Source organism: Eubalaena glacialis, chromosome 7 (genome assembly GCF_028564815.1).
Source record: "Eubalaena glacialis isolate mEubGla1 chromosome 7, mEubGla1.1.hap2.+ XY, whole genome shotgun sequence".
In the NCBI taxonomy this organism is placed as follows: Eukaryota; Metazoa; Chordata; class Mammalia; order Artiodactyla; family Balaenidae; genus Eubalaena; species Eubalaena glacialis.
Window position 1 is genome coordinate 44,459,996 of NC_083722.1, and position 23,820 is coordinate 44,483,815.

Consider the following 23,820-nt stretch of genomic DNA (forward strand, 5'->3'; position numbering starts at 1 on the left):
GTAAACAAAGGATGTTGCAGCCTTGAAGCCATCACATTACAGCCACCCCAACCTAGAGTCCTAAGGGAACTCAGGAAGGAAACAGGATGCCCGCCATCAAACCATTAGACACTGCAGTCACCCCTGATGATGTACCCTGAGAAGACTCAGAATGAGAAAAGCAGGATACTGGCCCCAGACAGCTGAGGTGCATATCAAAGGAATGATTGCAGTAAGCCCAGACTCTTGCATCTTCCCATAGAAAAGCGCTAAATTCCTTAAGTTGAGATGTCTGCTTTTCTTTAACAGTCATCATTTGATGTTCCAACTCCCTGGTCTTTGTTGCTCCCCACTTGCTGGCTCCCCACTTGCCTCTTCAGAGCAGTCCCTCAGAGCTATCTGAGATGCTGTGTCCCAGGATTAAGTCCACAGTTTTGTCCACCGAATAAAACATAACTCTCAACTTTTAGGTTGTACATTTTTCAGTCGACACTCGCTTCTCTCAGAAACTTTTGTGTGCCAAAAGCAAATGTAGGAAAATATAACAATTTTAATATATAAACTTTCAGCAAAGTCTACAAATTCCTCATGATCAGAATATATTGGGTTGGCCAAAAAGTTCCTTCACGTTTTAAGTAAAAATAAAAGACACATTTTTCATTTTCAACAAGAACTTTATTGAACAACGTATTCACCGTTTTGTTCCACTACCTTCTGCCATTCTTCAGGCAACTTCATAATTCCATCTTCCCAAAACTTTTTATCTTTTTTGAGCAAAGAACTGTTCCAGGTGCCTTTTACAGTCTTCCAGGGAAATGACATTTTTTCCATTAAGAGAATTTTGTAAAGACTGAAATAAATGGAAATCTGAAGATGCAATATCTGGTGAATACGGTGGATGAATCAGAACTTCCCAGCCAAGCTGTAACAGTTTTTGCCAGGTCATCAAAGAAACATGCGGTCCTGCGTTATCCTAATGGAAGATTCTGCATTTTCTGTTGACTAATTCTGGACACTTTTCGTCGAGTGCTGCTTTCAGTTGGTCTAATTGGGAGCAGCGCTTGTTGGAATTAATCGTTTGGTTTGTCCGGAAGGAGCTCATAATAAAGGACTCCCTTCCAATCCCACCATATACACAACATCACCTTCTTTGCATGAAGACCGGCCTTTGGTGGGGTTGGTGGTGGTTCATTTCTCTTCCGTTCCATATCATTGTACAGTATCCACTTTTCATCACCCATCACAATTTGTTTTAAAAATGGAAAATTTTCATTATGTTTAAGTACAGAATCGCATGCGGAAATACAGTCAAGAAAGTTTTTTCACTTAACTTATGTGGAACCCAAACATCAAAGCTATTAACATAACCAAGCTGGTGCAAATAATTTTCAATGCTTGATTTTGGATATTTTGAGTATGTCGGCTATCTCCCGCGTGGTATAAGGTTGATTGTTCTCAATTAATGTCTCGATTTGATCACTATCAACTTCAACTGGTCTACCCGACCATGGAGCATCCTCCAGCGAGAAATCTCCAGCACGAAACTTCACAAACCACTTTTGACACATTCGATCAGTCACAGCACCTTCTCCATACACTACACAAATCTTTTTTTGCGTTTCAGTTGCGTTTTTACCTTTCTTGAAATAATAAAGCATAATATGCCAAAAATGTTGCTTTTTTTCTTACATCTTCCATATTAAAATGGCTACACAAAAATTCACCAATTTTGACAAGTTTTTTTTGTTTTAAATGCACGCTGATATGATAGCTGTCACAATACAAGCTAACAAAATTGTTTCAAATGAAGTTAAAGACAACTAAGCGCTACTAGAGCCATCTTAATGGAAAAAAACAACAAACCTTTTGGCCTACCCAATATATGAATATGTGTCGCATTCTATCTATTTAAACCCCACTATCTCAAAAGCATCCATCTAATCCAACTAGCAACTTCTCAGGGTTTCTCCCCAAACACAAAGAGCTTATGCCCAGTCCACTGTCATTCTCAGGGCACCCCCCCCCCCCCACGCAGGACGCCCTTTCCTGTCACTGACAAATTCCACAATTCTTCTCATCCTGGGAGCAGAGATCAAGCCCCACCTCCTCTGTGGTGCCTTCACTCATCTTTCCAGCCCTCATTTTTTTCCCCTCTGTTCTCTGAACTCTTTATGGTCTTGGGCCTGTGCCAGTTAACTTGGTACCTGGAATAATCACATACTACTTTGTCCTCTAAATTCACTGTTCAATGTGCAGGCACATCTTGTTTCTCCCGACTGGTCAACTCTAAGACGGCAAGAACCATGTGGTTTTAATGAACCTTTGTATTTTATCCTTCTGCTGAGATAAAGAGTGGCATATACATTGTAGACACTTAATAAATATCTACCAATAAATTGGTAAGTAGGTTGGTTAGTAAATTGAATCATAAATGAAAGATTAAAATAAGCATTAGCTTATATCTTCACAAGCACACATTACACACATACACACCCCAGATTTCACCTGTTTATAGTGAGATTTCCATGATGCTCTAAACCACAGGGATAATTGGGGCTGGCTCTATCTACATATAAGACAAGAAAAGACTTCCTGAATACTCCTTGAATACAAAGTGACAAAACACAGTAGCTGGAAACTTAACTCAAGGCCAGAAGCCAGTCAAGACACTCTCCTCTCAAAACCAAAGCATAAAAAGAATGCAGAAACAAATGTGAAAACAGTAAAGTCTTCAAAAAGAGTGGCACCCACCTCTAAAATCTCTAAGAACCTGTTTCTCAACATCTAAGGAAAGGCTCTCTTTCCAACCTCCAAGGGCAATCTCCTTGTCTCAAAATAACCCTTTGAGGGTCTGCAGAAAGAGTGGGAGGGCTCAGAGGTAGTATGGGAGGATGAAATACAATTATTCTGAACACTATGAGAAGACTATTTACATGAGGAAAATATATCATTAATCTTAGGGAGGGAAACAGCAATCTGTACTCTTATTTTTATCTGATGAGAAAGCAGACCTCCAAAGAAATCTACTCACAGTTTTATAGCCCTTTGAAGTGTTCATAACCTTGATTTTTTTTTTTTTTTTTTTTTGCGGCGTTGGGTCTTCATTGCTGCACGTGGGCTTTCTCTAGTTGCAGCGAGCAGGGGCTACTCTTCATTGTGGTGCGTGGGCTTCTCACTGCGGTGGCTTCTCTTGTTGCGGAGCATGGGCTCTAGGCACACGGGCTTCAGTAGTTGTGGTGCATGGGCTCAGTAGTTGCGGCTCGCGGGCTCTGGAGCACAGGCTCAGTAATTGTGGCTCATGGGCTTAGTTGCTCCGCGGCATGTGGGATCTTTCAGAACCAGGGATCGAACCTGTGTCCCTTGCACTGGCAGGCAGATTCTTAACCACTGCACCACCAGGGAAGTCCAGAAGTGTTCGTAACCTTGAAATGTACCTACCTACCTACCTATTTCCCAGGAATTACTTGGAAATTCTTTAATTCTTTTCACATTGCCACCAATGTGATCACTGAAAAGGGAACCCACATTGATTATACGAACTATGAATCTACTGACAACAACAGAGGTAAATGACATACCTAAAAATAACACTTTTTATTCACACAGAAGTATTTTGAAGAATCTTCCAACTTCAAGATTACTAAACAGGTGTGGATGATAGTGTAGACAAAAACAAACCTCTGAAGTTCAAAAAATTGTTTTGCGTCCACAAAGTTCTGACATTTTAAAGAAATAAAAAACCAACGTTTCTGAGTTTGCCGAATCTCCCAACAAGAAAGGGCACGTTACCATGCAAAGCCTGCCATTAGCAAAGAAAGTAAACACTGAGTAATCCCTGAGAATGAATAAAGTCATTGAAGAATTTAGTTCTCCACTGAGAGAACAAAACATAAAACCTCCTTCAGAATGACACAGTTGTTTCAGCACAAAAGCAGCTGTGTAATGCATCAATCTGGGGTAAGTCACATCTTTTTCCATGATATTTAACCCTTTAATGGCATAGTTGTTTCAGCACAAAAGCAGCTGTGTAATGCATCAATCTGGGGTAAGTCACCTCTTTTTTCATGATATTTAACCCTTTAATGGCACAAAAGCTGCAATGGTTTTCCTCCACTGAAAGACTGCAGTAGACAAACCTTAATGAAGGAAAATGTTTTTTAAAAACTACTATGAAAAAGTAGCAGCCTCCAAGTTGTCGTAATTCTACCCTCCCCTGGTGTCCCTTTTCAGTCTCCCATCCTGCTTTTCCTCTGTTTGTCTGGAGCTTCCAGAAGTCACATGTGCTGTGACCTACCTTTCTTTTTCCTTCATCGCCTCACTGGGATCATATAACCCTTAAAAACTTCAACTATTTTCCACCTACAGAAGATTTTTATTTTCATTCTAAAGGTTCCATTTCACTGTAACATCTCCCTTTTGGCGCACTTTTACAGGAAATTTTATTCCCATCTGAGGTTTGACTAAGCAAAGGCTGTGAGCAATGAAGTTCCTGTATTAGTTTAGATAGTTGAGTGTTAACTAGTGTAATTTCCCTGTTCACTGAAGACCACTGAAAATCGTATAATGTAATCCTCTGCCACTAAAATAATATATACTAGTCTTTTTATGGAAAAAAAAGTCATTGTGACTCTTACTTATTCTATGATAATGTAATCTTTTCTGAATGACTCGATCATCATGGATAGCAATTTTTAAAACATATTTATATCCCACCTTTTTCCCATTAAATGAGTAAAAACAGCTTACAAAGAAATAAAAACAGGAGATGGTCACATACATTTTAAATTAGAAATATAAAACCAAGATAAGGCCATAAGATGAAGTTGAAAGAAAGGCCAAAAATTGCAAACCACTTCTATGCATGCTTAGTGCCTTTGATTTATTCCCAAAAATACAGGACAAAAAGGTATCAAACGAAACAGTAACTGTCATGATGCAAAATAATTTTGGATAAAAGTAATGCTTATCTTGCATACAACACCCATCTTAAAAGTGCATTCTCCCTGGACAAAATAGATATATATACATCCACAAGCATATATACACATATATGTATGGTATTTATGTATATAGAGGCATTTGGAGAGAGATATATGTGTGTGTGTGTGTGTGTGTGTGTATGTATACAAAATATAAAGATATCATCACCCACATTGATAGCCAAACTAGCGGAACATTAAAATTCTATAAGAGATTTTTTGGTATAGACACCCCAAGTAACTTTGCAGTCCTCACTTTATTAACATATTAGCTCACATAAAAATTAGATATGATTCCGAGACAAAATGTGACTTAGTGTCACAAATGGCTGAAGATTAGGCTTCCATATTTTATCATGTCAAACACCAACGAGCTCAACTACAAGGAGCGTGAAGCAAAGTCAAAATACCTGGAAAGAAAGTCCTTAGAAATTGCCATCGGAACATACTAGAGAGGGCACTGATAATAGTTAGCTAAGAAAAGGATACAGTAGTGCAGACACAAGATTACCAAATCCTGAACCAAAAATGTGACAACTGCTGAAAGGACATATATAAGAAATATCAATAGTCAAAGTCCAAATCAGGATTTGTTTCCAAAGTATGGGAAAAAATGATTTAAATTCATAGAGTTTGTTACAACCTAAATATCCATTGACAGATGAATGCATAAAGAAGATGTGAAATATATATATACACACACACACACACACAATGGAATATTACTCAGCCATAAAAAAGAATGAAATAATGCCATTTGCAGCAACGTGGATGCAACTAGAGATTATCACACTAAGTGAAGTAAGTCAGAAATAGAAAGACAAATACCATATGATATCACTTACATGTGGAATCTAAAATAGGACACAAATGTACCTATCTACAAGACAGAAACAGACTCATAGACATAGAGAACAGACTGGTGGTTGCCAAGGGGGTGGGGGGTGGGAGAGTGTAGGAGTGGGAGTTTGCCATTAGCAGATGCAATAGAGCAGAAATTAACACAACACTGTAAATCAACTACACTTCACTTAAAAAAAAAAGGAAAAAGAAAAGATACATGCACCCCTATGTTCATAGCAGCACTATTTACAGTAGCCAGGATATGGAAACAACCTAAATGTCCATGACAGATGAATGGATAAAGATGTGGTACATATAAAAAGAAATTTCATAGAGTTTGTTGGGTTGTATTGGCTCTCAGTTGGCACTCAGCAGTCATTTATGGAGTGAGTATAGACTTAAGTCTTGGCTACCCAGGATCTGAACCCTCAACCTATGTTTGAGAAATTTCCCTTTTACAAACATGAGGGAGAGAAGCAGAGTCCATTAATACAAAACAAAAACATCAGGTTTTTCTTGTCTCTCCTTTGCTCAGGAAATGTCCACTGCACACTTCACCCCAATGAGATGACATGACCTGGTCAACTTGAATTCTCCTGCAAGACTTGGTTCCACCACCATCTCCTCCAGGAAATGCTCTTCTCTGTTCCCAGTGCTCTGTGCTACCTTTATTTCTATAGTTACCACAGTTTGTTTCAACTATGCATTTGTCCATCTCTCACAGTGGACTGCGGGCTTCCTGAAGGCAGAACCCATGTTTTATCCACATTTCTATCCTCAATATCCAGCCTAATGCCCAGCACATGAACGCTTGAGGAATGAATGGATAATAAAGGAACAGATGAGCTTTGGGGACTGAAAGGTACCACTAATTCAAATTTCTGGAGATAGTCTCCATTTTAGGTTTGATCCTTTTCTTTTCACTAATTTCTACAGACAAAGCCACCATCTAAGGCTTCCAATCAGGATTTGAAATCCTCATCAAAATCCATAGGGAACAGGATCCGATGTCACAGCTACTCCATCACCCAAACAAATACACATGGTTTTGAGGTTTCCCAAGGGCTTTTCTCTACTGAAAACAATCTGGAAAATAGGCGTGGGGTGAAAACAACATGCAAGGGATCAATTATAACATTTTCAAAAGCACTAATTACTGCTCCTGGGTTCTGAATCCTCCCTTCTCATGTTCTCATGTGCACTCAGCTTCAGCTTTTGGCCATGTTCCCAGCTGGGATGTCTTATAAAATAATAACAGTCACAAAACAACAATAGGGATTCATATGTATTGATACCTACTATGTGGCAGGCAGTGCACTACAGGCTTTAAAGGCACTGTTTCACTTTATCTTCTTGACAACCCTGAGCACCAGGGTGTGTTATTGTCCTGAATTTACAGACGGAAAAACTGAAGCTTAAGGACGTTACATAACTTGGACAAGGGCAGAATCTGACAAGGAGCAGTCAGTATTTGAACCCAGGTCTGTCTCCATGCAAAGCCCGAGCCAAAATGCTGCACTCTGCTGGCATTATACACTGAGAACTCATCAAACAGTCGTATCCAATATGAAGCTGAAAAATCAGGATAAAGAAAATACAGATGAATTCATGCTTCTGCTACTGGGGAAAACGATAATGATGGTAATTCCCAGAAAGAAACACCACAAAGTGTATGTGTGCACACTGGCATACTCAGAAAAATAAACTGTAAGAATTAAGATGTAGTTCCAGCTTGTTAACAAAACAGTATTCATCAAATATACGAACGTTTCCCACACTTGGAACGGTTTGATCCGGACTGCGGAAGGCCTGGTCATCTCTATTTTAACAAGGTTCTCCCCCTCCCCCAGGTGAACCTTATCAGGGAAGTTGGGAACTAAACCATCTTAGAATTCCCCTTGTCTCTAATCTTTCCTTTCAAAATTATTAACATTCTGTACTGGAAAAAAAATCCTCAATAATATCAGATATAACAAGACAAACAGGACAATCACAAACATGCCTTAAACTCTCAACCAGGAGACAGAAAACCTTTTCATTCTTTTCCAGTGTTGATTTTTACTGTTTAAATCTAGAGGCAAAGAACACACTTAGGCCTGGGGTGGCGGAGGCGGGTATTTCATGCTGGTCTAACTCTGGAAGACACTATAAAATGATGACATCGGGAAAAGATACCATTTGGTAACAGATTTTTTAATTTTTAATTTTTTTTTATTGAAGTAGAGTTGATTTACAATGTGTTAATTTCTACTGTGCAGCAAAGTGACTCAGTTATACATATATATTCTTTTATATATATATATTTTTTTCCATTACAGAATAGGATATTGAATATAGTTCCTTGTGCTATACAGTAGGACCTTTTTGTTTATCCATCCTATATATAAAAGCTTACATCTGCTAACCCCAACCTCTCACCCCATCCCTCCCCCAACCTCCTTCGCCTTGGCAACCACCAGTCTGTTCTCTATGTCCATGATTCATAACAGATTGTTTTAAAAATAAAATCAAAACCACTGAAATAAACCTTGTGGCTTGAGATATCTGATCATCTGAAAGGACGCTGAGCAATAATTTTCTTTCTTAGCTGGAAAAAAAATAGAAAGTAGAATGGTGGTTGCCAGGGTCTAGGGGGAGGGGGAGGGGAGTTACTATTTAATGAGCACAGAGTTTCAGTTTTGCAAGATGAAAACAGTTCTGGAGACGGATGGTGGTGATGGTTGTACGATATTGTGAATGTATTTAATACCAGTGAACTGTACACTTAAAAATAGTTAAGATGGCCAATTTTATGTTACGTACCATGGTCCCTCAGTATCCACGGTGGATCAGTTCCAGGACCCACAAGGACACCCAAGTCCACGGATGCTCAAGTCCTTTACAAGCCACCTCGTATAGGCAGTTCTGCATAAGTGGATACAACCAGCCCCAGATCGTGTAGTATTTTTGATCCCTGGCTGGTTGAATCTGCAGATCCCATTACCTATGGATACTGAGGGCTGACTGTACATTTTACCACAGTTTTTTAAAGTTTCCAAAAATTATTAAAGACAAATTTTTACATATTTGAGAGAAAAAGGCTATACTGAGGTGGAAAAAAGTCAAAGGGCTGTGATTCAGGTGTCCTGTGATTTAGTCCTAACTTGCTTTGACTTTGAACACACATCCAGACACCTGTGTCACACTTCCCGTCTACAAAAAATGTGTATGGGGTGGAGGGAGGGCGTTGGGGGCTGCTGCTGCCATATGGTTTGAAAAACCCCACTGATTTGCCCAAAGTCTCAAGAGAAGATCCATACGAAAGTACTTGGGGAACTAAGTATACAGAGCAATGTACAGAAGTTATTAAGAAGTTATCTATGGGCATACAAACAATGTAACACAATGTAATCAGAGAAGCAGAATGTGGTGCTTTGGTATGCTAATTATAAATAATCCTTCCCAGGCAACAAACTAGGAGTTCATCCATTCACTCAACATTTAATAAGCATCTACTATGTGCCTGGCAGTAAGGCATTAAGAATACAGGACTCTGATTTCATTTCTCTAATAACTAGCAATTTTGAACATGTCTTCATGTGCCTACTGGCCATCTGTATGTCTTCTTTGGAGAAATATCTATTTAGGTCTTCTGCACATTTTTCGATGCAAACTAGTATATACAGGATGGATAAACAACAAGGTCCTACTGTATAGCACAGGGAACTATATTCAATATCCTGTGATAAACCAAAATGGAAAAGAATATATATATATGTATAACTGAATCACTTTGCTGTACAGCAGAAATTAACAAAACATTATAAATCAACCATACTTCAACAAAATTAAAAAATTTTTTCAAAGAATATAGGACTCTGTGTATGGAGAGCTCAGAGCTCTGAAGGGAGCTGGGGGGAGCTGTGGGGAAACCAGGAGAAAACCTGGTGGAAGAGTGCCAGGCAGGAGGCAAAAGCACACACGTGCGCTGTGTTAGAGGGAGCGTGCATACAAGGGGACCAGTGCTCTGGCCACAAGCCAGCAAGCAGCAGGGGGACACGGGGAGAGACAAGGCTGGATGAACGGCAGGATCCAAGATGACGCAGAATCTCATGAACTTCTTAAGGGATTTTGAACGTTTTCCCAAGAACTATGGAAAGCTATTAAAATGCATTAAGGAGGATTAAGAGATTAAGCTTTCAGCTCTGAGGTCAGACAGAGAAGAAATGTAAAAGAGTGAAAGTACTCCCAGAGAATCCAGGGAGAGGCCAGGGTGACTTGCAAAAGACCAGGGCAGCAGTGGGGAGAAATGGACAGGCTGGGAGACAGAAGGTCAAATGCATAGAGCCAGGGGTGTAGGTACGGACGAGAGTCAACACAGAGAGAAGAGAAAGGCAGACAGGCAACCTTGAAGAACTCCCATGTCCACCAGCCTGTGATGTGCGACAGTCCGAGTGTGGAAAGGGCCCTGAGCAGGAACAGTCCAGGAAACGGAGGAAAACCAGGGCAGGGTGGGGCCAGAAAAGAAAAAGAGCATTTCGTGAAGAAAAGATACCTGCAGTCAGTAGGGTCAAATACTGACAAATAAGATGAGGCCTGGAAAATGTGTCCTGGATACCCACATTTATCCTGAAGTCACTCATGACCCTAGAAGAAGTGGTTTTGGTGGATCTGGGGGCCAGAAGCCAGATTCAAGTGGGTTGAAGAATAAGTATGGGGTGAAGAAATGAAAACAGAGGGTGCGGACAATTCTTTTGAGAAGTCTTCCCTTTAAGGAAAGAAATGGTCCATGGCAGTAGATGGAAAAAAGCATGGGGTTGAGAGAGGGTTTTTTAATTGTTTTATTAATGAAGAGAATTCAGCAGGCTTAAAATCCAGTGAGAAAGATCTGTTGAAAGAGAAAAGTTTACTAGAAGGAGAAAGAAGGTTTCTGAGGCAACAGTTGGGATGGGGTCCAGAGCAGGGGAGGAGGGGACGCCCATCAAACCGGGGAAAAGATGGCGAGATGGATGTAGAGGAAGGTAGGTTTGTACCTTTGGGAGCCAAAAGAAAGACTTTCCACTTTCTGGCCTCAAAATCCTCTGAAAGTAGGAGTGAGGAAGGACAGAGGGTGTGAGGGAGAGAAGGGGGTGAATTAACATGTATAGAAGAGACAGCTGGGCAGAACCACGAGGCTGGGAATCCACCCTGAAGTCGGACTTTCTCCACTGTGCTTCATTTGCTGGGTACAGGCACAGAGCAAGCAGAGAGCTCGGCTCAGACAGGTCAGGCTTTGCTGGGAAACTGGTGTGTACTCAGCAGCATGGAAGGAGCTGAAAGGGATGCAGGGAGGGAAGGAAGGAAGGAAGGGGGAAGGGGGGAGGGAGGGAGGGAGGGAGGGAGGGAGGGAGAAACCCACTCCATTCACCTAGACATCAGTCTTAGCCCAACCTCTGTGCTCAGCACACAGCACACCAACTCACACACAGATGCACGAAGCCACCCGTGTCACTTCCATCCACTCTCAGATACATCACACAACACAAACATGCATTAACGATGCCTCACTTAGTCTATGATGGCAGGACAGTCACCATAACAAATTCCTGAAGATGACTGTTTGGACTAAATCGTGTTCAGGCTTAGCATATTCTTACTGTTCTTATTGGTGGGAAAAAGCATCTCACCTCGGCCCCCTCCCCTCAAGAGGGGAAAAAAAAGACCTGTAATATGGTCCTTCCCCTCCCCCAGCAAATAACTACGAACGTGCAGGAGACCCACCCACAGTTGTGTAACTGGGTGTAGACAGTCCTTTATGCTCATATTTGGGTACATATTGTTGAAGAAACAAAGCCAAGAGCTCCAAGGTAGCAACAAGCTATAAAAGTAACTTTCCCTTTTCTCAAAAGGAGATGTATGAATTTACTTCCAAAATTCTTCTTTTTTTTTTTGCTACAAAGTGACTCTCTCCTACTAACTGAATCACTTTGCTGTACACCTGAAACTAACACAACATTGTTAATCAACTATGTTCCAGTCCAGTATAAAAAAGAAAGTTAAAAAAAAAGAAAAGAAACACTATAATTCACAGCAAGCTTTGTTAGGACTTCAAGATTAGAATCTAACGCGAGACATTAGAAGATACCTAATGAATTATGACTCTCACTTCCTCACAAAGAACAATTAACCCCATAACAGCCTCACAGACTTTACTAAACACAGAGAATAGTATTGATTTTGACAGAGTAACTCCTTCAGTTCCTATATTTAAGTGACCTTACGAGAGTAAATTGTAAGTAAATCTAGGGGCTAGATACCACCCTCCCCCACAAAAAAAAGGAAGTGGGTGGGATGAATCAAATTTTTTACTCTGGGAGAAAATATTAAACTACTTCTTTCAGAGAATAATATGAGAATATGAATCTATCAATGAGCCAAAATAAAAGAGGTGCTGCAACAAAACAGAGGGACCTATCAGAGAACAAGAGATGGAGAGCACACAGCCACTGGTCCTGCACTGCAGGAGAAATCTCAGGGTAGGAGAAGGTCAGAGAATGCTGAGGGGAAGCTGATGAAGGAAGAACGCGTCAGGTTCGCAGTAAGGGGAGTCTTTAATCAAAGCCCATCTTCTCCCGAGCCTCCTAGACACAGCCCTGTTATTAGTGGGTCAGCAGCAGCCTGGAGGGAGGGAAGGAAACTGACATTTATTACATGCTTCCTAAATCTGGCGTGACAGGCATGTTCTCATCTGTTATCTCAAGACACCGGCCTCCCTCCCAGCTAGTATTCTAACTTCTTAAATGATCACAGCACTCAGAAATGTGCCCACTTATTTGGTCATTTTTACCCTTAAACTCTTAACACACATACATGTTTAGACTAACAGTTTGTACACCAAACAGAGGGACAGGCAGGCCTGCCCTTTCAGCTCTGGCACAAAGTTTAAAAGCTGAAGAAAATTAATTTATGAATAAAGGGGTAAATTTAAAAAGAAGAATTAAAAATGAAAGGGGTTTAGATCTGCTAGAATGCAATGAATAAGTAAGGAAACGTTTCTTTCTCAAAGGCAGCATGTAGGGGAAACAGTACAGAAGGGGTATAGATCAATGCAACTCTTTTGGTAGACAATTCAGACATAAGTCTTAACATTTTAAATGACCCACAAATCCTACTTCCAGGACCTTATCCTACAGATGCATTCATACATCTGCAGAGGGACACATACAAAGTTCAGTACAGTATTTTTTAATAGCAAAAAATATAATGTCCATGAATAAGCACCATTAAATAAATTCTGTTACATCCATACAATAGAATACTATGCGCATTCAAAAGAATAAGGTAAAGCTATTTTGCTGATATAAAAAGATGTGCAAAAATAAATTAAGGGGAAAAAGGAAAAATGTGAAACAACACATGCTATTCTCTCATTTGTGTTTTAGAAAAGATTATAAACATATTAAAGATTAGGTGGTAATGTAAATTATACCTCAGCAAAACAGATCCCCACCACCACCACCGCCCCGCCAAAGAGAAAAATAGGTGTTTGTATATGCACAGAAAATTTCTGGAATAATAGGAAAGAAACTTAACAGTTGCCTCTGGGGTAAGGGTCTGAGAATCTGGAGAAAGAAATCACATTTCAATGCATAGCCTCTTATTCTATTGGAATGTTTTATGATGCTAATGTTTGCTTTTTGGTTGTTGTTATTGGTTGCTTTTGCTTTTGTTTTTCCAGCACAGATATAAGAAAAAGTAGGACTGTGGCAAGGAATGCCTAGTGTGGAAACTGCTACAAAATTTATCAAACTTTCATGGCGAGGCTGGCCAGGTGAGCCATCTTCCTATTATGCCTGGGTCACTTTTTAAGTTTCTGACTCAAAAATGCAACTAGGAGAATTGGGGCTATGCCTTACTTCCTATCTACAAGGAGCTATTTCATAGAATAATGGAAGGCTTAGTATGATAGAGAATTTCTGTAAATTAATCGGGCCAGAAACACAAAAAGAAGGTAATATAAGCAGATATTTCTTCTAAATATTTACATGCTAAACTCTAGTCCCAAAACTGCATGTAAAAATACACAGAAGAATATTAAAAATTGTCACCGGATATGAACATTAACTCACACGCCTCTCATGGATACAGATGCATTACCAGCCATGCATGTGAGCTCCCTACGGATTTTAAAATGTAGTAATGTTTACAAGTCACCCACGTATGCCCTCAGAGTTCGTGTTTTAAGTTTATTTGGTAAGGTAAATAAGCAATTTGATTTTGCCTCACAAACTGAAATGTTTGTGACTTTTTAAAAAATGAACAACCATCAAGGCTCTGTCTGTGTCTAGCCCATGGCCATACAAACCTTACCTGTGTACACACACACACACACACACACACACACACACTTGTACCTCTGGGTTCTGCAGCCCGAGGGCAGACCAGGTTCTGAGAGAAAAGAAATCCCTAGTCAACACTAATCCAACTTCCTATGGGAACATTTAAAACCTTAAAGGGCCTCCTCCCAGTATTAAACCAGTCCAATCCAGTATAGCTTGTAAGGTGTGACTGAATCCAGGTATGAGGCTGAATCACAGCCTCCAGGTCCTATTAAAGAAGATGACTCTGACCACGGCCTCACAGCCTAACCTTCCCAATTACAGTGTCTTTAAAGATTTAATAGAACGCAATACGATGCTCCCATTAAATTCTAATTCCAAATGAAGACAATGAACAAAATCATTGCTACCCAACTGCACACTCAGACAAGTGAAAAATTCCTGGCTGCCTAATTAGAAAATATTTAAATGGCATGCTTCTAAAACACAACCTGTTCCAAAAATGTTGTCTTACTTGGGTAATAGATTTAAAACATGCTTGTGAAAAGAATGCCAGGGGCTTGAAAAGGAGAGTTAAATAAATGAATGGGATAAATTAAGAACAAGAAGAGGACAAGCCGAAACTAGTGAGCTGAAATAATTTCTCTACAAAACACCCCCAGCATTTCAGTCCTGACATACTTATTAGTATCGTGACGTGTGGCCACCTGAGGCTCGCCTGGCCCCACTGCACAGTCTGTGCTCTTTCGTTCTTGCCCGTGGGTGCCCATTCTTGTCTCTGCCTGTCGGACAGAAATGTTTTCATGCTGAGTGATGCTGGGCGCTGCTGAGTTGTAACTTGGCTTTCATCAGTGTTCCAGGGCAGGGACTGATAAAGTCAGACAAGTTGGGGGCTGAATTCAAGCTGGAAATCAGAGCTTTATTTCTCAGAAAGGAAAAAGTCCATTTTCCTGTGTGTATGAGCATACTTGAGAGCTCAGAAGTCTCAGTTGAACCCTCTGCTGTTAACACCTGCCTCTAAAAAACGTGTGCTACTGTCAGGAATTTCACTCCTCTGTGTCTGTCTTAACTCCTGGCGACTTATCAATCGACTGGTGTCTAGAGGATACTCCTAGAATCCCCTGGCTATTGGTTCTCAGTTAATTCTACTTCATCCTCTCTTGCTTTTAAGCTCCTTACTCATCAAATGCGCTTGTGACATCCTTTTCATCTAAGTCCATCAAATCCAAGTCTGCTTTGTTATTCTTTCAAATGAAAAGTAAGGTAAGGAGCAACAGTGAGGCTTATTTACCTAAGATGTCTTACCAGTTGTGGTTTTTGGTGAAAAGGTTTTAATATGCTTTAAAGAAAATTTAAACTATATAAACAAAACAAGCAGAAACTAGTATAGATAGATGGTATTTTTATTATTTGAACCCTTTGCATGGAAAACTGAATATAACAAATGAACGTGCCTAGAAGGAACTAGGAACAGAATTTCCTAAAACAGAAGTAATATAAAAACAATGTATTTATCAGTGACCTATTTAAATAGAACCCACAGAACCATCCCTTGTAATCTCTTCTACTAAATCATATTACTGTATCATCCTTACTATTGAAACCGAGCAGGACCCTATGGGGCTCCTGGGCACGGAAGCCTTTCTTTCCCCCATCTCTTGTCTGTAGGGAACAGACTTCAGCCTCCATGATCTTCCCTGAGTCCCAAAGGGCAGATTCGAACAGCTGCCAATCAGGGAAGGGAGGGGGATGCAGAGACAAGAGAGGAGCAGCCCTGGGGCAGGGTCCTGGTTCCGCCTCAAGGGATACACATATCAGTATCTTTGAGCTCTTTACAGAACTAAAACCCCCAATAAATGGAAGATGTCAGCATTCTTCATTCCAGAGAAGACCCCCTGAGGCCAGATTAAAGGAACCAGAGAAGCTCATCAAGATTAGGAGATCACCTGAGACCAGATTAAAGGAGTGCAGGCCCTGCACACACCCTAATCTTATGAGCAACCCCACCCTTGTACCACTGCTATAAAACTCCTCACCAAATCCTCCTGGGATGGGACACGCAGTTTTGAGGGGCACAAGCCCGCTGTGGCCCCCTTTACCTGGCAGAGCAATGAAGCTATTCTTTCCTACTCTACCCAAAACCCTGTCTCTGAGATTCAGTTTGGCACCGGTGCACAGAGGCTGAGTTTTCAGCATCACTATCCATCGCACAATCCAGGCTTTCCACCCTCTGTAGGATAACATGACACACTAAAACTGCAGAATAGTCCATTTGTGATTTTCCTCTTACTGGTAGTAAGTATTTTAATGTCCTCTTATATTATCTACAACTTTCCTCACTACATTACAGTTGTTGGTGATGCTATTTTCAGAGATGGCTGATTCTAAGTTAAACAATTAATGCTGTCCTCATTAATTTCTTACAAGGGACCAAGATCTTAGCTGGCAGTTATATATGATACTACTCATTTGGTCATCTTGTAAGCAGATAGGGTAGGGGGTCCCCGGAGAAAGAGAACCAGGCACGGCTTTCTTGACATAAGAGGAGCCATTTTTGGTCTAAGCCATTTTGTGATCTAAGCCTGGCCACAGTGCTTACCCTTGAACAGATCTCAGTAATTAATGATCTTAATGGAACATAAGAAAGCAGAAACATTGCCTGTTATCAGGCAAGAGAAGTAACAATAGCAAAGATAATATATCAGTTGTAAAAATTCCCAGTTCTGTTTCAATGGTGAAGATGAGCCTGAAATGCTCAACCACCAGATAAACTAGAACCTAAGGGATGACGATGGTGACCTTTTCTGACCCTTGTGACTTCAATCAACTAAAGCTTGGGCTCTGTCCACCACCCAAGCCCCTTCATGAATATGCATGTACTGTTAGCTTAAAACTTCCCCAATTTTGCTGTTTGGGGAGACACTGCTTCTGGAAAGATCTCCAGTGTTCTCCTTACTTGCTGCAAGTAAAATAAATCCTTCCCAATCTTTGGTTTGGTTGTGCCTTTTGGCTGGACACCCTCCAAAAGGCAAACCCAGTTTTCAGGTAACAATTTCTTAAATCCATCAAGAATTTTCACATATCTTTGCTGAATATCATTAGTCTTCAAGGATGCACAACCACAGCTTCTCTGGCCAAAAGTTCCATTTCTTGATATGTAGTCTGCCTACAGGAAATTACCTAAGTATTTACACGGAAGTATATGAGGACTTGAGAATCCAGGGCAATCACCTCCATTATTTAAAAGTGTATGTGATATGGAGCATATGAGTTACCTTTTGAGCCTCAGTTTAATAATTTAACAATTTGATAACAAATTGATAACCATGGAAATAGTGCCATCTATTTCACAGGACTGTGATAATTTTAAAAGCTACCATATATTAAAAACACACAGGACAGGAATTAATACCTGGTCAACATCCTGCATCTATTTCCTGGGTACCTGCTATGTGACAGTTACTTTCTTTTCACCTCCATGGAACATTCTTAGTGCCTAACATCTATAAATCAGTCTTATGAAAATTTCTCTTCATTTTTATTTCATATAATAGTTCTTTCAAAAAACAGAATTTTAGAAAATTAAGCTTCTACAGAACTTTTAGAATAAAAGTAAATTGTTAGTAAAGTGCTGTTTACTGGGGTTAACAAACACGCTCTCCACTTTCAAAAGTCATAATCTATGGGGGGACACTAATAGAAATATGCTAGACAATCCAAATTAATGTGCTTGACTCACAACTGTTGACAGTATTCACATCAATACAGAATCTGAAGGATGCTATTACCTTCCCATTTCAGATCTTAATTCTAAATCTTAGAAGATACTAAGTGCAGTTGGCCCTCTGTATCTACGGTTTCCGCATCCTCAAATTCAACTAACCACGGATCAAAAATATTTGAAAAAAAATTCCAGAAAGTTCCAAAAAGCAAAACTTGAATTTGCTGTGTGCTGGCAACTAGGTACACAGCATTTCCATTGTATAAGGTACTAGAAGTAACCTAGAGATGATTTAAAGTATACGGAGGATGTGTGAGGTTATATGCAAACACTACACCATGCTACGTAGGGGACTTGAGCATCCACAGATTTTGTTATCTGCGGGGGTCCTAAAGCCAACCTCCCCAGCAGATACCAGGGGACAACTGTACACAAAAACCTTACTAAATCAGTTATTACAAATAATACTGGTTTACTCTTAAATGATAAACACTATTTTCCTTCTCATCTCTAGAGAAATCTCTAGCATTCTATCTATGGCAGGTGACCTTGTCACATCGGGGTACCATAACCCTCTTTCCATCCACGGCCCCAATCACGAGGTTGTTTCTTGTGAAGCCCTCCTTCCCTCTTAAGGGCCTTCTCAACAAAGTATCCTATATGGTTAGACTTGGCATCTGAGCAGAAACCAAACCCATGTGCCACCTCAGACGATTTTTATTACAGAAGTCAAATAAAATTCATATAAATAATAAAACTTTTTATCTGAAAAAATCCAAGAAGCCCAATGAAGTGGGTACGTTTCCAGAGCGAATCCAAATAAATACATTACAAAATTTAAGAGAATAATTATCAAGTAAAAACAACTGTTAAGTAAAACACTACTCTCTAAATGTGATTAGTACTGCCCAATAGCCAAAAATCCGCTAACAGTGATTTCATAATTGTTCATAACTTTGTCTCCTTTGTTTCTAGAGTAAATCAAGGCTCTCAACAAAGAAAAGCATGTGGAGCTCAATGCCTCCTGCTTAATTCTTACACATACTAGGAAAAAAAAGTACTCAGTTGTTTTTTAAGTAAAAAGAAAGGCCCAAGGACTTACAAAAAATACAGTTCTACAGATGAAAGATTTCTTCTAGTAAAAGAAACCACAGTAATTCTAGGCATAGGGTAACAACAAAACTTAAGCAACAAAGAAATCTTCGAAGTATTTAAACCCGATATTCAGTATTTTTACCATGAACTCCAACAAGGGAAAACAAAGCACACTAGGAAATCCAAGTTCAAAGTTAAAGCTAAACATACTACTATATACAAAATAGACAGTACACAGAACTCTACACAATATTTCATAATAACCTATAAGGGAAAAGAATCTGAAAAAGGATACATATGCAGCTGAACCACTTTTCTGTACACCTAAAACTAACACAACATTGTTAATCAACTATACTTCCATTAAAAAAAGAAGTTAAAGCTAAGCAATGTTCTAAAATGATCACTCTGCCAAAATAAAAGTTCAAAACAAATCACTTTCACAAGATCCAAATCTTCTCCTAAAGCAACATGAGCTCTGTAACATTAAACAGGAAATTTTAGGATCTTTGACACAGCAGTGACTTATTTAAGTATAAAAACGCACAGCAGGTATATACCAATTGGTACTCATAATCCTTCCTAAGTATTGAAGAGACAATGCCTGGAGACCAGTTGTTTTTAAAAGTCTATTATTTTAGAAGAACAGCTGGCTTCTAAATGTTTTGCTTCTAAGCTAAATAATTTCAGAGAGCAGAGCACACCCTCAAAATGCATCGTGACACACATCCTTTGGTGTAACAATCCAAATACTGTCATTCAAAGGCTAAGAAGACCTTTCCACCCCAGGTACAGAACAGGTGAGACTTCCGACGGCCTGTGTTCTAAGTCACACGAGACACAGTGTGATCATCACACTGTCTGTGACCATGAAACCCTCTTGGCACCGTGTTCCTCAAGGAGAGCTGGCACTTTACTCTGGGCAAGCACAGGTTTTTATTTTTAACTCAGCAATCTACACCTACCTCTACTGAAATGTTGTCCCGTAAAGGAAGCAGACTATGACAGCGTTTAAAGGGGACTCTTGGGTGTGGACCCATGGGAGACTCAGTACAGTTCTATAGATGTCAAAGTCTCCAAAATAAAAAAGAGTGGGGAGAAAGGGGAGAGAAAGAGAAAGGAAGAAAGAAAAAGAGAAAGGAAGAAAGAGAAAGGAAGCGATGGGGTTCCAGGCAGACTGGGTGAGAACATAGCTCTGCAACCTGGTGGAAGTGTGACCCTGGCTAACCTGAAGTTCCCCATCTATAAAAGTGGGTGACAGCAGCTCCTGCTTTATGGGACTCTGGGAGATGAGTGAGATAACATAAGGAAAGCATTTAACAGAATGCCTCACATGCAGAAAGTTATCAAAATATGAACTATTCCGCCTAATTATTATTTTTATTGCAATCAAATAAGTTTGTCAGTTTAGTGAGTTACTCTATTTAGGAAGATATTCAGTTCTTCCACGACATGACATAATCCTTGCAAAACTAAGAAAAATAACGGAGATCAATACATCATTTTCAATAAAGAATTTCCAGGGATTTCATTTCTTATAAGGCAATAGGAGTGTGGACTCAACAGGCAAATACCTGGGTTTGAATCCCAAGCCTGACACTCGGTTTTGTGACTTAAAGCAAGTATTTACTCTGGTCTCAGTTTCTGTCTGTAACTCAGGGACGACAAGATTCCCTTAGGGATGCTGTGTGGCCTGAGTGAATGAACATATGTTAACTGCTTAGGACAGCACCTGGCACTTAGTAGGTGCTATGTCAGTGTTAACTCAGATCTTGGGGTTAACATTCTCACCGGGAAACTGTTTACCACCCCAAAGTTGGCCATCGTTAAACCCAGCTACTCACTAGAGTAACTAGCTGAGGAGGCTATGATATGGAAACTTGTGAGGCTTAGTCTGAACCTTGACCTCACTAATCATCAGTTCTCTACATACACAATCTTGGCCCTCCACCTACAGATTCTACGCTTATTCTCCACTAAGTCACTGACAAAATCCAAAGACACACCATAGCTGTGTATCTGAGTGACGATCTCTGGGTAGTGGAAATGTGATTTTTTTTTCACTTGTCTGTATTTCTAATGTTCTGCCATACACATTCAGTGCTTGTCTAATAATAAAAGGTTATTTTAAAATTTGGAAATGAAAGAAACACTTCTCAGATTTGTCAAAGGGGGAAAAAAACCAACGAATTCCATACCTGTATTTATGAATGATGGCATTAAATAGTTTTCCGTCTCTCCAGCAGGTGGTGAAATTTTCACACCGAATCCCCACATAACCCTCGGTGGCCTGCTGTGTCCACAGTAATAATCTCTCTTTTGCAGACATGTCTTCTGACTCACCAGTAACATGGATATCAGATATCTAAATGGAACAGAAAACGTTAAACCATTAGGAAGGAAGGAAACTAACGCAGATTAAGAACCTACTATGTGCCAAGCACTTTACAAGTGCTGTTTCACTTAATCCTCCTAACTCTCACTTGTAAGAGGAGTATATTTTTCCCATTTTACATAGAGGGAAACTGAGTTTCAAAGAGGTTAACAGATGGAAAAGTCAGATTTAACCCAAGCATCTCATTTTTTTTTCATTCCAAAACGTCCCAGTGTTGAAAATTCTCCATTCCACTTTACTAATCAGATCTGTTCAAACAACTTAAGCACATGTCTTTCCAAGTTCAAATGGATCAAGGCAGAACCTACAAATTAATCTACGTTAATACCTGCAGAGAGGAACTTGATCCAACAGGTATTCTGTGTAAAGAACAGAAAAGGAAAACAGCACCCTCTCCAATTAACCACATTACATAACAATTTGGCTTGAGGTCTCTCTAATTTTCTCATGAATCCTCATTCAGCTTACTCAATGGGAAACTTTTATCAAATAATTTTCCCTATACTTTGTTTTCATTAATTTTTTAAAGTCTCTTCCATTAAACGATAATAAAACAGGTCCCCAGTTCACACGATTTACGTCTGCAAGTCGCCCTTTGATAAGGGTCCTACTTAACCTGCTGATAATGACATTAAGGCACCAAGTGACTTCGGCAGGGGTCACACAGTGATTTCCAAACTGGGAGTAACACCAGCAAACTGTTCCCTCAGCCAGTGCAGGAGCAAAGCCAGGGGATCAAGAGGACAGGCGGCCAGCCAGGGTCAGATGGGAAGCAAAACGGAGTGGGGACAAGTCATCTTGCACCAGGAAGAAAATCCCTGAAGTCATGACACTGGCCCCAGTCCTGGCCGCTAGTCCCATAGCTTTGAACACGTCATTTCACATCCGTGAGTCAACATCCTCATCAATGAGGAGGAAGGAGGCAGAAGCAGATAATGTTCAAGACTCTTTTCAGTCTAAACTCTGAGAGGCTAAGACACTGTAAAAACAACACAGAAAGCAAAGGTCCAAACAGGCAGTCAGGCAACTGAAAGTAGAAAACCCAGACCGAAGATAGCCCTTAGCCTAGAAACATGAATGGATAAAGAAGATGTGGCGCATACACACACACACACACACACACACACACACACACACACACAGTGGAATATTACTCAGCCGTAAAAAAGAATGAAATAATGCCATTTGCAGCAATATGGATGGACCTAGAGATTATCATACTAAACGAATTAAGTCAGACAAAGAAAGACAAGTACCATATGATATCACTTATATGTGAAGTCTAAAATATGGCACAAATGAACTTATCTACGAAACAGAAACAGACTCACAGACATAGAGGACAGACTTGTGGTTGCCAAGGGGAGGGGGGGTGAGGGAGGGATGGACTGGGAGTTTGGGATTAGCAGATGCAAACTATTATACATAGAATGGAAAAACAACAAGGTCCTACTGTATAGCACAGGGAACTATATTCAATATCCTGTGATAAACCATAATAAAAAAAATATGAAAAATATATATGTATAATAACTGAGTCACTTTGCTCTACAGCAGAAATTAACATGACATTGTCAATCAACTATACTTCAATAACATTTAAAAGAATAAAATAAAACAAAGAAAGTCTTTTACACTGGGCAATGCTAGGTGCAAACAGAAAGCCCTTTATTCCTACTGCTGCCCCAGGAGCCAGAGGACTAGAGGCCAACCCAGGGACCTGGGGCAGGAACACGTGGCAGTTAAGCCCACCCTAGGCCTACCAGCTCTGCCAGCACCCCGTGGAAGGGATGTAGGCCCACACACCTCTCTCCATCCGGTACTGGGTGAGGCAGCCGTGCCAGGGAGCTCACACCCAGACATAGCCGGAGCAAGGCTCCCCACACAGGGCCAGTATTCGAAAGTGCAGGAGTATCTCAATTTAGTCATCTTTCCTAGGAATCTGTGCTCATCTCCACAGCACAGGAAAGAACTGTGTGCATGAACATGTTATATAGGATATATGGGAAGGATTTCTTTTTGTTTGTTTGTTTTTGTTTTCATTTTATTGAAGTATAGTTGATTTACAAGGCTGTGTTAGTTTCAGGCGTACAGCAAAGTGATTCAGTTACATATTTATATATTCTTTTCCAGATTCTGTTCCCTTATAGATTATTATAAGATAGTGAGTACAGTTCCCTGTGCTATAAGGCAGGTCCTTGTTGGTTATCTCTTTTATATATAGTAGTGTATATCTATTAATCCCGAATTCCTAATTTATCCTTCCCCCCGCCTCTCCCCTTTGGTAATCTTTTTTTTAAAACATGGGGAAAAAAAGAGCAGAAACATCGCCCAACTTCCAACTGACATTCTGCCCTAAAATCATGCTGGCGAGCCTTTCCAGCACATCCCAGGAGTTCAAATCCCATCTCTACCACCTACATGTTCAAGTTACTTATCTGCTTTAAGATCGTTCTCTCACTTGTAAAACAATGATGATAACAGTCATTACACTGTGTTGTGCAAATTCAA

At 40.1% G+C, this 23,820-nt stretch overlaps 1 protein-coding gene across 1 annotated transcript in view; it reads right to left on the minus strand.

Annotated features, from left to right (window-relative positions):
* Positions 1–23,820, minus strand: part of LOC133095287 (dystonin-like) — a 497,948-nt gene that overhangs the window by 189,559 nt on the left and 284,569 nt on the right. Inside the window, 1 exon segment of the mRNA XM_061196431.1 lies at positions 21,113–21,279. Within this exon segment, the coding sequence (XP_061052414.1) occupies positions 21,113–21,279 (167 nt within the window).